This window comes from Homarus americanus, unplaced genomic scaffold (assembly GCF_018991925.1).
Source record: "Homarus americanus isolate GMGI-L3 unplaced genomic scaffold, GMGI_Hamer_2.0 scaffold6317, whole genome shotgun sequence".
In the NCBI taxonomy this organism is placed as follows: domain Eukaryota; kingdom Metazoa; phylum Arthropoda; class Malacostraca; order Decapoda; family Nephropidae; genus Homarus; species Homarus americanus.
In genome coordinates this window covers 16,712,690-16,730,521 of record NW_024730668.1, presented here as the reverse complement: position 1 = coordinate 16,730,521, position 17,832 = coordinate 16,712,690, and the positions used below count along the sequence as shown (strand labels likewise).

Below are 17,832 nucleotides of genomic sequence, written 5' to 3'. Positions count from 1 at the left end.
TGTGTGGCGGGGGGCAAGTAGCTCATGACGTGGCCGTGATGATGTGGGTCAGGTGTTAGGTCAGACACGACAAGGATTAACTTGCCGCCGATACAAAGGGATGGATTAACGTCTCCAGTAGCTGCAGATATGGGTGATGAGCAGACCCAAAAGTGCCGCCCCCCAAAAGTGCCGCCCGGGGCGGACCGCCGCCCCCCCCCCTAGCTACGCTAGTGAGTGTATGCCTCGTGGTCTAGGTCAACCAGCGCCGCCATACATCACGGAGCAGGGGTCAACTACTAAGCCACGCCTACCCCCCGCTATTTAAGACCTGACCTCGTGGTGACCTGCCTCTTTCTACCGACACCAACCAGCCAGCAACACCTCCTCCTCCTCCGCCTGCCTGGTGGTCCTCGCTCCCGCCGGCGAGCATGGCGACCCACAAGCTGGTCCTCCTCTGAGCATCCTCACCAACCAGCTCTCTCTACATCACGCTTGTAACCATGCTGCCTTCCCAGCACCAAGCTGCATTGTACATCCAATACAACATGTATACATGAGAGCACATTGTGAGTTTCCTTTCTCCATCCCATCCTGAGTGTGAACCAAACATCATGAACCCCACAGGCTCTCTGTTGCACACTTGGTAAGTACTGGGCATGTACGGGCTCTCTGATGCACACTGTTGGCAAGTATTGGACATGTAAGGGCTCTTGTTGCACTGTTGGATGAAATATTTCCTCGAGTCTTAAAAGAGTGTAGGGAACAGATTAGCGGACCCCTCGTAAACTTATTTACAAAATCATTAGACACTGGAGTTGTGCCAGAGTTGTGGAAACAGGCAAATGTAGTACCCATATTCAAAAAGGGAGACAGAGCATCAGCGTCAAATTACCGGCCGATCAGTTTGACGTCAGTAGTGGGGAAATTTCTTGAATAAATTATAGCAGATAGCATCCGATCGCATCTAAAGAAAAGCAAATTAATCTACGACTCTCAACATGGATTTACAAAGGGAAAATCTTGTCTAACAAATCTGCTAACGTTTTTTAGGAAAGTCTTCGAGGTAGTAGATAATGAAGAAAATTACGATGTTATTTACTTAGACTTTAGCAAAGCATTTGACAGAGTACCGCATCAGAGGCTTCTGAGAAAAATTAAGGCTCATGGTATCGAGGGGAAAGTTTTAAATTGGATAAAATCATGGCTCACCGATAGAACGCAGAGGGTCAGCGTAGATGGTGTTAAATCTGAGTGGGGCCGTGTAACCAGTGGGGTTCCCCAAGGGTCAGTACTAGGCCCACTCTTGTTCATAATCTACATAAACGATCTAGATACTGGGATCAGCAGTGACATAAGCAAGTTTGCGGATGACACCAAAATAGGGCGGCAGATTAATTCAGGGCAGGATGCAAATGCATTACAGGAGGATCTAAATAAACTGCAGGGGTGGTCTGAAAAATGGCAAATGAAATTCAACACCAGCAAGTGCAGCGTACTTAATATTGGAAGAACAAATACTTATAATGTATACAGCCTTAACAACATCAACCTAGAGAAGTCGACTTGTGAAAGAGACCTAGGGGTACTTGTAAGCCCGGACCTACGGCCTAGAAAACAGTGCGTTAATGTTCGAAATAAGGCAAACAGAGTATTGGGTTTTATATCTAGAAGTGTAAGTAACAAGAGTGCAGAGGTCTTATTGCAACTATATCTTGCGCTAGTTAGGCCGCACCTCGATTATGCGGTTCAGTTCTGGTGCCCCTATTATAGAATGGATATAAATTCACTAGAGTCGGTGCAGCGAAGAATGACAAAAATGATTCCGGGACTTAGAAACCTTCCATATCAGGATAGGTTAAAGAAACTTAACTTGCATTCCCTAGAAAAAACGAAGAGTGCGGGGAGATATGATAGAAGTATTTAAGTGGGTGAAAGGAATCAATAAAGGGATATAGATAAAGTTCTTATAATATCCGAGCAGGATAGGACTCGGAGCAACGGATTCAAGTTGGATAAGTTTAGGTTTAGGAGGGAGATAGGAAGAAACTGGTTCACAAATAGGGTGGTGGACGAGTGGAACAAGCTTAGCAACTTTGTAGCAAGTGCGGGAATTCTGGAAAGTTTCAAAAGGAGGCTAGATAGATTCATGGATGATAGAGAGTGGTAGTAACTCTCGACAGGAGCTGCCATGCACAGGCCAACCGGCCTATTGCAGACTCCTTATCTTCTTATCTTCTTATGTTCTTATGTTGGCAAATACTGGGCATGTACGGACTCTGTTGCACACTGTTGGCAAGTACTGACCAATGTACGGGTTCTTCATGTACTTGAACATATGCCAGTGTTGGTGTCCTTAGTCTAGTACTAAATGAGCTCACACTCGGTACCGTCACAACACTGGCAGATTGTTCCAAGAGTTTACAATTCTCATTCAGAAAACGTTTGCCTTGACAGTTTTCTGAACTTCAGGTTGGTTAAGCGAGGGGGCGAATCTCCAGGTGATGCAACACTACTACTACTACTACTAATAATAATAATAATATTAAAATAAGTAATCAAAGCAAGTGGCGTAAAGCTATAAAATTTATCTACAAGATTCTGTACACACACTCCCAAGCAATTTCGTGAGCACATATGCCTCTCACACTCACTCATGTAAATAAAACGAACAAACAATACACACACACACAGCATGTAAGGACTGGAACAGCTTGAAACATGCTAGGGAAATCCATACTAGAGGTAAGAGTGAGTGACAAGTTATGTTCCTTACTAGTATTCTCTTTCTTTTCATCAATTACGAAATATATGTTCAATAAGATATTGTGGGACAGTTATTATAAAGTATAATTCTGACTACCGTACGTACCAGTTAAAAGGTACAGAGGTAATATATCTTAATATTTAATCATATTTTCATATTATATTTAAAATTTAATATTTGAGGGTGGGAAAGTTAAATAAGTTTTAAATAATATCTTAGGTTTATGTTTTTGTGAGTATTTTGGATTATAAATAATATAAAAAGATGTATATATAGTGTTTACAAGAGGTAGCAGACGACACCCGTCACCGCAATGCAGTAGTGCCTGAGTCCATGGCTGCAAAATTCATTAGTTGAATACACGGTTTCGTCAGCGTATTTCGAGGAGGTATGTAAGACACCTATGTTGTGTTTAATGTACTTCATACATTTTTAATTCGTTTAATAAGAGTGCAAGGATTAATATATGGGGGTGGGCGTGGTTAGTTTGAACAGTTGTTGTGCCGGGTCGTCTCATGCCTTTAGCTTCACTATTCAACATCTTTAATATAATAACGCTTTAAGGTTATATAAATTTAAGGTTAATTTGTAGATTAATGCTGCCAACGATTCTAGCAAGAACACACTGCTTTTCCACCATAATTGTTGTTAATTGCTAGTGACTTCTCTTTTGGGGAAGTGTTTCTTTTATATAATTTATAATATAAAACCGCATGAGCCGTGGGCGTGGTCGCAGTGACTTACGTGTCATGAGATATTTGTTCTTATGTTCGTCACAGAATCAACGGCCATCCTGCTAGGGGTTTAGGTCAGGTTATGTTAGGTTAGGTTAAATAAGGATTAGTTAAATACTGACAATATTATATAACTACTCAGGAGGATCGAGGGAGGGCCGAGCCCACCTGCTAGGGGGTTAGGTTAGGTGAGGTTAGGTTAAATAAGGATAAGTTAAATAAAATACTGACAACATTATATAACAACTCCGGGGGATCCAAGGTGGGCGAAGCCCCCCCCCCCTTCCTCGCTAGGGAGTTAGGTCAGGTTAAGTTAGGTTAAATAAGGATAAGTTAAATACTGACTTTACATTGCATATCTACTGGGGGGGGGGGGGTAGGTTAGTGCTTCTTTTGTGTACAATGAAAGACAAAAGTTGTGTTTTGAATTTGGTGAAAACATATGCCAAAGGGCTAAAATGTTTGGTGCGCTCTGCCTTGTGGTACGGCTCTCATAATGTTTCACGAGTTATATTTAATCTTTGGACAGTCCTGCGACACGACTCTTGTCTTTCATTGTACATAAAAGCAGAAAAAAAATCCTGCATAAATTTTACTGTTTTATGTACTGGATGATGTTGATTTCTCCAGAAACGCTGAAAAAGCTAATGTTTGACCATGATTGGAAAACCTTAGTTTTTTGTTTTTTCCCCTGAAAAAACACCCTTCAATACAAAAAGCAGCAAATTTCATGCAGGAAATTTTTTTTTCCTGCACTTAAGTAAACGTTTACCAAATTTAAAACGGTGTTGGTACGGTTCATGTTTAGGTGTGCATGCTTGTTAAATAATGTATAACAATTAAATGAATTTAAAAATACTCTTATCACTTGACTGGTGCTTATATATTTCTGTTCTATCCTTGCTCTTGTACAGTACCTATAAACAGAATAATGGAAGACTTTCCAATCACTGTAAGCGAGGTGTCTGAGTGCCGGCACCAGTTTGGTAGCCCTTCTCTGGACGTTCTCGATCATTTACCAGTCTTTGGTGTATCTTGGGAGACCAAACAGGATTACATTACTTCTGCACTACACTTTTGAAAGGCCTTATGAGGGACAGACCATCTAAGTATGTGTAGGAACTTTGTATAAGTCCTAACATCTTATTAGCAAGATCCTCCTCCTCAATGATTTAAGAAATTAAGTTTGTTGTCAATATAAATACTTAGGTCTTGTGTTCATCTCGTCTTTGTTAGGTGAATGTCTTCGTTACACTGGGTGTTATGTGAGATGCTCCCCCACTATTGGTACCACCAAGGTACACTCGGAAACCATAATCTCAACTATCAGTCATAGTACAGCACGAAAAATTACCACGAGATGCTTCCATCATTCGCACACATGTGGATCAGTCACAGTCATAGGTCACTATCATTATCATGTTATGTATATGGCATTTTATACTTGCATTATCTTCATATATATATGTCACACAAAGTTACATGTAAGATTAAAAGTCGTCATGCAAGAACACCATTGGTTCATCCTTATTTCTCTTCTTGCGTGTTACTATATCCATTGGCTAAGTGCTTGCTTTTCATTTCTTTATTTACCAAAATAATGTGGATCAGTTACTCGTTATTTAACACATACATGCACTTAGAGCATCAAGACTGTTTTGTAGGCATAACTATTGGTTAATTGAAACCCCAAAAATATTTTTCACATTTATTATGCATAAACATTGTAAACATATCTATGTGATTATTGTAGTATATATCATATATTTAATGTCTGGACAGATTCCCAAGAGTTATGCATATTTATGTGAAGTGACGTAAAACCACATTTTTGGGGTTTCAATTAACCAATACTGTAGTCATGCCTACAAAACAATCTTGATGCTCTAAGTGCATGTATGTGTTAAATAACGAGTAACTGATCCACATTATTTTGGTAAATAAAGAAATGAAAAGCAAGCACTAAGCCATATGGATATATTTACACGGAAGAAGGGAAATAAGGATGAACCATGGTTTTGATGGAAACAATGTGCTCTGGTCCGATGCTCACAATGACGAATGGGAGAAACCTCTTTATGAAACATCTTACCTACTAAGGATGAAGCTTAATGTTACGGAACACACACACACACACACACACACACACACAGTGCAACTTTGTGTGACTCGTTGTCTGACTTGGGGTGGCTTTGAGCGAACCATACACTTGATATTACAATTTATTTATCCTCCCTTTCCATGATTTACAACAATAACTGTAGGTAAAAAGTTGCAATATTATACTAATAACACTATAATGTATTGATACTGTGACTAGTTACCAAGATACAAAGCACGATGAACATAACATGATAATGATAGTGAAGCCTGGAAGGGTTCATATCATAACTTGTGTGTTCGTGCGTATGTTGCCCCGTGAGAGTTACCGTGGGCCTCCATGTGCCCAGGTGGGATGGTCAAAGTATTACACTATAAGTGTGTCAAATGAGGAGTGACTGATTCACATGTAATTCAAGGTTTTTGAATTATGTAGTTAAATTCAACACGATTTTTCATATAGTTACGCGAATGATGGGGTGTGGTGGAAGCATCGTGGTCTGGCACACACACACAAGAGCTGTAAACGTTGTGTGGATTCACTGGGTGGTTTGGAAGTGTTTATTTTCATTCATACTTTTGTAACTACAACCTATGGTAATTTTTCTTCGTGTTCATATATAATGAAGATAATGCAGAGTATAAAATGCCATATACTGTACAATATTTATACATAATGTCTTCTATACATCCGTACTATGACTGTGTGTGTTCGTGCGTGTGTTGCCTAGTGATAGTTAGAGTGGGCCCCCGTCCAGAAAGGACACTATACTAACCTCCAGCACCGACCCAGGTGGGCTATAGAATATGGTTTCCGAGTGCACATCCTCTTGCATTTCACAATGTTGAATTTCAGCCGCCATTTCTTTGAGTACTACTGAAGTTGATAGAGATTTTCTTATAATACAGTACTTCAAAAGTCTTAGATTTTTAATTTCCCTTGGTAATTATTTATGACTTCAAAGCTGCAGATTTGTTATAGAAAATTAATTTAAAAATGCTGCAATTTCATTCTTTTATAGTGGACACTTGTAGTTATCGCAAATGTGTTAAAAAGCTTTATTTAAAAGTTCATGTTAAGGTAACCTAACCTAACCTTAACATAACCTAACCTCACCTTAAACTAACCTAACCTAACATTACCCTAACCTAACCTAGCATAACTTAACACCTGCCGTGGACGAACTTACTGTTACTGAGACCAGGAAGCGCCTGTGAAGTCCTCCATATTTGCCTTTCCCCGAATAGCTTAACATCATCTGCAGATATTTTTACAGAAGAATCATTAGCGTCTGATATACCATTTGATTTATGAAAAAAAAATGATCAGTCGAAGTTTGCTCTTTTGTGGCACGCATATTTTCACTGGTGGACTGTACATGAGATTTATTGCCATTGATCACCACATACTATGGTATGCTTCCAGATAAATCTTCAGCCTTTTGTGAGGTGCTTTGAGAAATACCTTGGTAAACTTTACCACCACGCACAAGGATCTGTGTCCGTACATCCAGGAGCTGCGTCAGGCAGGAGTGTCTGCTCATCAACCAGTGGTGGCATTTCTTCATGAGGCTGTTTCATTGTAGATGATCCATCATGTCATCACATCTATGAAACTCTTTAGTACATTACACACTATCCGGGTCAATTTCACCGGCCTGTAATTATTCGTGCAGTGTTGATTGTCCTTTTTGAGTACTGTATATGACTAACTAATGCTGGTTAACAATTTTTTTTATTGATATTTCTGCAGAAAAGGATTTTAAGAGTTTTGTGAGAGCTCATTGCACAACTCTTAGCATTCTGGGATGAACACTATCAGTGTCAGAGCTTTTATGAACCTTAAAAAACTTTGATAATTTAGCTCTAATACTGTACACAGGTAGTAGGTAGGTAGTAGTCAGCTACCAAACAGGGAGGTACTACCGCCTGGGAAGAAATTGGAAGCATAATGTATTGTCTAATGGTAGACTCTGCTGCCATATGGCATCACAAAAATTGTGACCAAGTCCCAGGTTGCTGATCTGACTTTCTGCCTCATTTACACACAATTACAGGGTCTCAATTGTTTCTCTTACTATTGACAATGCAACATACAGTACATACAGTATATAATTTCTCACTGGATATTTTTTCATTTTTGTATTTCTTTATGGTTCTTTATTATTATTATTATTATTATTATTATTATTATTATTATTATAGTGTTGTTATTATTATCAATATTATTTTACATTTTTTTTTCAATTTTGTATAGTCATGTGCCAGTTAACGTCTGACTGAACAACGTCTGATCGCATATACGTCCGTGGCCCCCCCCCCCCCAAAAAAAAATCCGTGACGCCTGCTGGACCAACACTCCACGACCTCCTGACGGAGACACGATGATCCTCCCCATACTGGTCAGATATTATGTGTTAAAGGAATATGCTTCCTTGATTAGGCTTTTTTTAAACATTTGCCTCCAAGTGTAATGTTAACCTACATCTATTGAGGATAAAATCTTTCACCCACAAATTGACAATAACTCATTTGCTGTAATCAGACATATCTAGTTGCAACCCCATGGGGTTGCAATTTCAAATTCTGTGTCATTACTAAGGAATAAATAAGTGTCTGGTGTACTGCACTCTAAGATTAAGAGAAAACGGACGACTCAGGAGTCCTGAAGTGAGAGAAAACGGACTCCTATGATGGGGCACTCAAATAAAGAGACATGGCTACATGTTTTCTGGACTACCCACTGTACAGTATTGATGGTATATTTTTCATCACTTTGTAATAAACCTAGTCATGCCTATGTGTGTTTCTGATAATTACCATAACATTATACAGTATATTTAGTGGGTCTAAATGGTTGTAAAATGGGAAACTTGGGGTTGGGTGCCTGGAGCCCCCATTAGAATAAATCCGATAGGTTGATGTAATTTTGGACAACGTCCATTTCGGTTAACATCACGTTTCCAAGAAGGTATCTAGGACGTTAACTGGTGCATGACTGTATTTATTATCAATTTTATTTATTATGAATTATTATTATTATTATTATTATTATTATTATTATTATTATTATTATTATTATTATTATTATTATTATTACATTTTCGCCCCCAGGCCCCGATGTGGGTCAGTGACCTGTGCCCGGGTGGGCTAATGCCCGTAAAAAAAAAAAAACACATGTGAAAACTCCATATAACCCAAGTGTAAGTTATTTGTACCGTATCCTGTCTGGTAAACATGGAGGAAAATAATTAATTTAATTCCTCCACTTTGTCCTGGTCTGATTCATTATTATTTGTATTAATATCCTTATGAAGTTATTTTTATGTCAAGAATTTCTATTAATATGCATCACTTTTATTATTTAAAAGATGTTTTATGCCTTGATGTATATTACAGTAAGTGTATACTGTACATTTCAGACTCATAATGCTTGAAGTAACAAACTTACAAAATGGTGAGGTCCTTCCCCATCGGCTGTGCCTCTTACGTGTAGTGGGAACCCAACCAGAGGCTACCTGTGCTGCCATCCACAACCAGAGTGACAACAGAAGAAATGGAGCCTTATGGAAAATACATCAAGGAGGGTTTAATGCCTTGGTTCCACTTGTTAAGGGGAAAAATGATTTAAGAATTATATGTGGAACTGAAGAAACTACAATTCAGGTGGTGTACAAGCCATTGGATATCCCACGGTTTATTCGTCTAGTTTATATCACATGTGCAAATGAAGATAAGTTCCAGGGGCCCAAGGATATGGAACGCTCCCCAAATACTGCAGTTCGGAAGATTCAGACCGGAGCCCTGGTGTTACAGACATTTGTAGCAGAGACTCTAGCGGCTGAAGGATTGGGTCGACGTACATTTCGCTATGAAGTAGACACAGAAGGTAACCCAATAGTTCATGTTATACAGTTACCTTTAACAATAAGGGAAGCACACAAATTTACTGAAGAACGCTTATGGGAAACTTCAGCTCTGCATATTCTCTCGTCTCATCTGGCAGACAAGAATTGCAAATATGTGGCATTCTTTGGCGGCACCAGATTCATGAACCCTGACAAAACCATTCTTAAGCATGAGACAGAAATCATGGCTCTCACAAAAGGTCAGGTGTCACTTGGAGGAGGAGGGTTGGCTCTGGTTGGTACGGGAGCGCTGTATTCCTGGGCGACAGAAGTAGATGACGTCATGGAGGCTATGCGCGATCCGAAACCTGTTGACACGACGTCGCTTATGGATTTTAGCGGTGGAAGGTATGTTATTTTGTTTGTTTTATTTTGATCCTGTGCTTTTTCTTGATTAAATTGTCACCCAAAGATTAGATACCCCAACTTATCCTGATGATTAACCCCCAGGCACTGGTCTATGGTAGAAAAACCCCCTCCCTCTCTCTTACATGGGTATGTTCAGGAAAAAAAAAAATCTGATCTTACAAACTGGTCATACATGATATAAACAGTAGAGAGATACATGTACAGTTGCCTCCAGATGAACGTACCACAGCTCAGGTACGAGTACCCAAACAGTGTAATTACCCTGTTTGTGATAAGATACAAACAATAAAGGAGGGAAAAAAATAAATGAACCATGTAATATGTGTTATACAGCATTATTTTGTAGCCGGCAAACGGTCTCACGCCCATTACTACTGCGCTGCGTTGCCACATCTCGTACCCGAGCCCTCACATACATCCAGGCCATGGTACGTTCATGTGGAAACTACTGTACTTACCATAGGTTGGCATCATAGAGCTAGGAAGAGTGTGTGTGTCTGTCTGTCTGTCTGTCTGTGTAAGTTTGTATGTGTCTCGCACACAGGGTGGTGAAATGCATCTAGTGTGGCAGCATTATGTTAATGTTAAGGTATAAGCACTGCTTGCTTCCTCTCGCTTTCAGCTGCCGCCGCTTGCTAGCGCTCTTGGCGAACAGGGAAGCAACTTGCATAAGTCTTCCCCTGCAACTACACAGCCTCTTCACCATCAAGACTCTTGTTGTGCCTCCTCGTGGCAACACACGGTAACTGGGTGCCTCTTGGGCCCAGGCTAGATCAGCACGGGATCTCGGAGTAGCAGTGGGCCCCAGAGGGACGGCGCATAGGCCCACTGGCATGTGGACATGTTCTGGCGCCTACCATCCATCGCCCTGCTGCCTTGCGGATTAACCTCAGCAGGTATAAGGCTACGGGAGTAAACCCCGAACGAAAAATCTGCGGTGGAGCCTCGCATCAGGCAGACATGCATACAAAGCTCCAGCTAGACCCCAACGGCAGTATAGGCGGAAGAATGTGACCACTGTGGAAACCCAACGATTACACCGGCAGACGAAGGCAATGCCTGATGGACAGGTTACTAAGGTAAAACCCAACAAACTGGGCTATCGGCAGCCCATTGCAACTCTCCCTCTCCCCAGTCGTTGCAACACTTACGCCACTGGATCAAGAAAAGGGAGAGCCAAGATGTGTGATTGCAGCCTGCGCTCCTGCCTCACCACATGAATCAACTCACAGGCAGCCATCATCCAGTTCATCATACCTCTCATCATCATCAAAACCCCCATACCCGGAAAGTCCTATGGCGACAGAGACAGGCAGAGATGACTGCCGGGAGTCTCTAGTCACAACTCTGCACCTGGGAGGCACAGATAAGATGGTCGTTAATGCACTGGTTAACAGTGCAATCCGGTTCTGTGTGCGACTGAGCAGCCCTTCCGAGGAGCCACTCTGCTCACCCCACATGGGGAGAGGGCTAGAAAAGGTTTCGTAAACGTAGCCTGCCTAAAAACCTAACCTGACTGGGCAACCGCACCCAGTAAGGTCATCCTTATGCGGTCGAAAACACAATCAAAATCACAGATCCAAACTAAAACAAACCATACAACCTCTTATGGTTGCTGCATGGAATGTCAGGATCCTTCTGGATACTGGCACAAATGAGCGTCTTGAAAGAAGAACTGCCCTTACGGCAAAAGAGCTGGCTAGGTATAACATCGACATAGCTTCCATTAGTGAGTTCCAGCTCCCAGATGAGGGCCGGCTCACAGAATGGGGGTCTGGCTACACCTGGAAATGTAAGCCTGTTGAGGAGAGAAACCGCATTTATGGAGTTGGCTTTGCCATCCGCCAACCCATCCTACACAGGCTAACTGAAATGCCTATTGGAATTAATGAGCGCCTCATGATGCTTCGAGTCCCACTGAATCACTCTCGTCATGCCTTTTTCATCAGTGCATAGGCTCCAACACTGGATGCAGAGGATAACACCAAAGAGGCCTTTTATGCCGACCTTGACAGAGTGCTAACCTCTATCCCCAGAGAAGACAAGGTTCTGCTCCTTGGTGACTTCAATGCTAGAGTTGGTAGAGATGCTAACATTTAGCAGGAAACCATAGAGAGAAATGGACTAGGCAAGTGTAATGCCAAAGGCCTGCTCCTCCTCAGCAAATGTGCTGCACACAGGCTCACTGTCACCAATAGCTTGTTTCGGCAAGCCGACAAGTTCAAGGGTTTGTGGCAACACCCACGATCCAAACACTGGCATCTCATTGACTACATTATTGTCAGAAAAATACATCGCCAAGATGTCCTCATCACCCGTGCCATGCGTGGCTCAGACCACTGTGACACTGATCTTCGAATTGTAAGAGCCAAGCTCTCACTTCACGTTGCCCCAAAACGACGAAGGCAGCAAGCCTCCAGAAGAGTTTTTAATACTAAGTGTCTGGAGGATCTAACAGTAGCACATGCTTTCAGAGAGCAGCTTGAACATGGGCTTATAAACAACCCAACAGCAAACAATGCGAATCCCAGTGTCGAATGGAATACTCTCAACCCTGTTATGACAAAAACCTGTAGAGAGACCCTCGGCCAGATCAAAAGAATACACCAGGACTGGTTTGATGAAAATGACAACCCTCAGTCTCGGGCCAAAGCTGATACCTTCCGCAAGAAAAAAGAGGCAGCCCAGTGGAAACTTCGCATTCTAAAGAATGACTGGCTTACAAATAAAGCATGCAGATCAGCACGAGATGCACAAATTTTTCAATTCCAATAAAACATTTTATGGCCCAACCACTCGTGGCGCAGCCCTTCGCTCATCTGGCGGTTACTTCATTAAAGACGGTGAAGGCCTTCAGCGCTGGAAAGAGCACTACCATTCATTGCTCAACCCTAAACACCGATGTGGATGTCCTCACTACCCAGTAGGTCCCTCAGCATCCAGAGCTGACCCACCTTAGCTATTCTCCTTCCCTGGAAGAGGTAGTTTCTGCCATCAAACAGATGAAAACTAAAAAAACATCAGGCCCTGATCGAATCCCAGCCCAGTTGTATAGAGCAGGAGGACCTCTGCTTACCAGCCGTCTCCACTCTCTCCCGGGGAAAAGGAGGAAATCCCCCGAGCTCTTAAAGACGCTTCCACTGTCGATATTTATAAGAACAAGGGAGACTGGTCAGACTGTAGCAACTACTGTGGGATCTCGCTGCTGTCTGTAGCTGGCAAGATTATCGCCAGAGTCCTCCTAAACAGACTCCTTCCTCAGGCGGAAAACTATCCCAGAATCTCATTGTGGTTTTAGACCATCACGTGGCACCACTGACATGATCTTCGCTGCCCGCCAGATACAGGAAAAGTGCTGACAACAGCGTCGTGACCTGTACGTGGCTTTCATCGACCTAACGAAGACCTTCGACTCGGTCAACAAGGAAGCCCTTTGGTGGACCCTCAGCTGTTTTGGCAGCCCACCAAAATTTATTGCCATTGTGAGGCAACTCCACGATGGCATGAACGGCAGTGTCCTGCACAACGGCACCCAGTCTGAGTTCTTCCTCATCCAAACGGGGGTTAAACAAGGGTGAGTACTGGCATCCAACTCTCTTTTCCATTTTCTTGGCTGCCTTCCTTACTCGTGCCAGTGGCAATATAGGCAGCGGGTTGGACATCGAGTACCGGGTGAAGGGGGGTCATTTCAACATGAGACTACTCAAGGCAAGGACAAAGGTGTTGGCAGCTTTCATTACTGAGCTTCAGTAACACCTACGCAGATGCGTATGCGCACTTCGGCCTTGAGGTGAATGTAAGTAATATTCAGATTCTCTTTCAACCTGCCCCTGGCTCAGACACACCTCCACCATCCATGTAGCTTAACGGTAATACCCTCTCTAATGTTACCCACTTTCGGTATCTCGGCTGTAGGGAGCTGAAATTATCTAGAAAGCTGCATGTATATCGAGCAATGGTCCTCCACACCCTGCTATATGGCAGTGAGACATGGGTCACATACAGGAAGCACCTCAAGGCACTTGAAAACTTTCACCAACGTAGTCTACGTTCCATCATCCGAGTTTGCTGGGAAGACAAGAGAACAAATGCCAGTATTCTTGCCAACACCAATTGTAGGAGCATCGAGGCTACCATTATCCATGAACAGCTACACTGGACTGGCCATGTTACCCGCATGGATGACAGTAGACTGCCAAAGCAGCTACTTTACAGTCACCTAACTAACAGTAAACATAACACCGGCGGACAATTGAAAAGGTATAAGGATAGTCTTAAGACAAACCTGAAAAAGTGCCAAATCGACCCCCTCACCTGGGAGACGATTACTCCTTCTCGTAACGCTTGGAGGAACACCACACGAGAAGGTGTCAATACTTTCGATTCAGCCTGACAGCAAACCGAGGCAGACAAGCGCCAATGCCGGAAAGACAATGCCACCGCCCCTCCCGCACTAGATGCAGCCCTCCACATGTGCAATGAATGTCCACGACCCTGCGGGCGTAGTAGAGAGAGAGAGAGCACTGATTTGTAGGCATTATGAGGCACAAGACACTTGTAATGTGTTATTACTATTTACAGTTATTATTACTGCCTCCAGTAATTGATCACTAATGTGCTGATGGACAAGGTTCCTACTACACTCACACTTGGGAGTAGAAACACGTGTTGAGATCCTTCCATCACAAACACTGAGGGAGGCTGGGAAGTGCATGTGTGTGACAGAGCGAAAGATAAATACCTACTTGGCAATGTAATCTAACCAGGTCCACTTGGCGATTCAAACGGTACCGCAAAGGTATAATACAGTGCTTTACTGTATGTCGTGTGACGGGATCTGAAGCCTGGGGATTAAATGTCTCAATGCTAAATACAGTAGATGGGTTAGGTTAGGTTAAGGTAGGCTAGGTTAGGTTTGGTTATGAAAGATTAAGTTATAAGAGAGAGATTTCTTAGATGTACAGTGACCCCTCCGTTAACGAACTCAATCCGTTCCAGAAGGTCGTTCGTTAACCGAAAAGTTCGTTAACCGAAACCATTGTTTCAATGGGTTTTTGGGTAATTGGTTCCAGCTCACCGAAAATTTCCTAAATTCAACAAAAATGGTAGAAAAGTTCACTTACTTTGAGGTGTGTATGTAGAAGGCTCCTGGATGATGATGATGATGATGGGATTTAGAATGGGGGTGGAGGAGAAGGAAGAAGAGAAGGCATTGGGGTGGAAGAGAAGTCACCCCATGGCGCCATTTCACCCATAAAATTTTAGCTCTCTGGTGTAATTCAAGATTATTTTCTTTAAATCAACACTGCACTGCATTATATATTGTCAATATGTAAAATATATTTCAAAATGACCAATAATTTGCTTGGAAACACAGAAAAAAGCATTTAGTTGAAGAGAGTCTCAAGCAAGATGTTACCTCCAGTGAAAACAGAGAGAGACTAACTCCTGTTTGCTGTGTTAAGAGGCTGGATGCCGCGCATTAAACTAGTCACTTTACCTTCAATTATGTTCAATAATTGTTAAAATGACTAAAAAATTGAATATTAAACTTTTAAAATTATTGAATAGTATAAACTTCTTGATATTTACTAAAATAGTAAGGAATTTAAGCCCTAGAACCGATTAATGTATTGGCGGACTGATACTAAAGCTGGTTGCCCGGTCAGTGCAAGCGAAAACATGTTGAGGTCGGTTCGTAAGAACTTCGTTAACCGAATTGAAGATCCTTATGGAAGGCAGTTCGTTAATTGAAATTACGTTAACCGAGGTGTTCGTTAAACGAGGGGTCACTGTATTTTCTTATTAATTTATCCCTCTGCTGTTAATTTTTAAACTCTTCAACCTTTTTACTTCTCTCTTTTTCTTACTTCATTACATATAAGTATTAGTTATAGCTTAGTTAAGTTACCTCATATAGTTATTTCTTAACCTCTGACCTTTGGTAGCGTTGGCTCGAGGGTAAGGACACATGGGTATACTTTAATTCTGGTATCAAGCTATGGAAAAGAATGAAGGTAAATACTGCAGTTAATGATACTCCTAACATACAAATAAAATGGTTTATTAAAATGAAGTTATATTTTAAGAATATTTTCAGTAACACTCAACTACAAGATTAACTCCCTGGCTTTACTCATCTTGTACAGTACAGTAAACTTAGGTACATTCTCCGCTTACACCATTCCTGGGTGTACATTTACCAGAACACACAGCATTATACTCTAATATAGCACCCTTGAGCACCATTATTACCAGTTACCTTAGCACCGTAGTTCTCATTAGTACAGGACTCGGCAACAGCACCAAAACTAACTACATTACAATATAGGATTAGTAGCTTCTGTATGATAGTGTGATACATTTGTCAAAAGCAAATTGGTGGTCAACATACTCTTGCTGATTCCCAACACTCATGTAACTAGGAAGGTGGTATACATATACACTTGGAGGAGTTACACAGCCAACTATAGCCCTACTGAGTGGTGGCCGGTGAGATCAGCCGACTGGACAGTGAATGCGTCTGGGGAACTTCTGAGCAGTTGACTGGGCCACAGGGTAGGTGGTTAGCTCCCACGCTCGTGTTCACGAAGTTACCCGAGTTTACTGGCTTTCATCCACCTCCCAAACTAGTGTGGAGGTCGTCCCAATCTACAAGGCCCTTGTCCGAGAGGAACCTGTGGGTGAAGTGGCTTCAGAGGATAGACAGGCTGTTGACATTAATGTCAATGTTTTAAAACACTGACGGTGTAAGAACACTTCACTTAAAACACATCTAAGTTGCGTTACTGGATCACTTGCATATTCAAGCAACTAAGTCAAAATCACTTAATGTGGCTAGATAAAACACGGAACTGGACAGTACCTGTGGGCAGAGTGGTTTCAGACGTTAGACTGAGGCCGAAAGAGTCAGCGTCTTGCCTCTTGCCTCTCACGCTCACCCCTGAGTTCCATTCACACAAATAATATCTACAAACGTTGTTACTCTACATTTTGATGTGTGAAAAGCAGGCTACAAACTTATTTCAATTTCCTTAGATCAACTTTTTAAATTAAGACATGACTGAGCTGTTGAAGACAATAATTTAATTGATTTCAAGGTTCAAGATGGCAGTCCCTGGTGGGCGGAGCGTAAGACAAGGAGCATTAGGTTTCACCCGTTAGATTCTCAGAGATACGTGGTCTGATTGTTCCCTTCAGGATAATTAATTACCTTCTTAATTAACATCCTTACAACAATTTCACCATGAACATCAGATTCTCTGATGTTCATGGGTGAAAAAGAGGTAACTTCAGCATTAGTTAGCAAATCCTAGCATCTCTAGGGACGACGTTAATGATACCTTATTCTTGTAGTAGACTCTACCCTGATTTATATTGATAATTTCACAAACGGTAAATACAATAGAAGCTTTCAACGTCACTCACAAAGGATGTTAAACACTTAATCTGTAATCAGCCATCTCTAATTTGATGCAAAACAATAGTGTTCTCTCTCAAATTCAAATTTCACGAACACCCTATGAAGTATTGAGTAATACCCGAGTCTCTGCGGTAATACGTAATGGAATATGGAGAACCCAGGTCTCATGAAGCGGTTAGAGAACGAATACTTCAACTGGAGGACTCAAAAGGTTTGCAGGTTTTGTGGGTGAGGGGCATAATATGAATTATTAAGTGTTAAATAGACTAGCTATGCTATTGTGACTATGACAAGGTTGTGTAAGCTTTGGTTGTGCAAAGTTAGGTTTGGTTAGCATTTTGGAGTTTAATCATCAGATGAAATTGTCTGGGTTTCCTTATCTTCACGTGATTCTTATATTTTAGGAATTTTATGCTTTGTAGAAAATATGAGCTGTTAGATTGCTGTCACAGATTTTAAAGTGACCAAAGAATGTCCGTCAGTACCAAGTGTTTCCCTTTTAAAATTTTTTTACATCATCGTGTGGAATGAATTTTGAAATGTGCAGATGTA

At 41.7% G+C, this 17,832-nt stretch overlaps 1 protein-coding gene across 3 annotated transcripts in view; it reads left to right on the top strand.

Moving 5' to 3' along the window:
• The first annotated feature begins 3,034 nt into the window (after positions 1 to 3,034).
• The window catches only part of LOC121867246 (putative zinc metalloproteinase YIL108W), a 54,859-nt gene continuing 40,061 nt past the window's right edge, over positions 3,035 to 17,832 (top strand). The window contains exons 1-2 of one of the 3 annotated variants that reach the window (XM_042367101.1): positions 3,035 to 3,134; positions 9,003 to 9,836. In XM_042367101.1, the coding sequence (XP_042223035.1) occupies positions 9,010 to 9,836 (827 nt within the window). In that variant the 5' untranslated portion in view covers positions 3,035 to 3,134; positions 9,003 to 9,009. Of the gene's footprint in view, positions 3,135 to 8,694; positions 8,784 to 9,002; positions 9,837 to 17,832 lie in introns of those variants that run through there. The other 2 variants (XM_042367102.1, XM_042367103.1) reach the window with 2 other exon arrangements.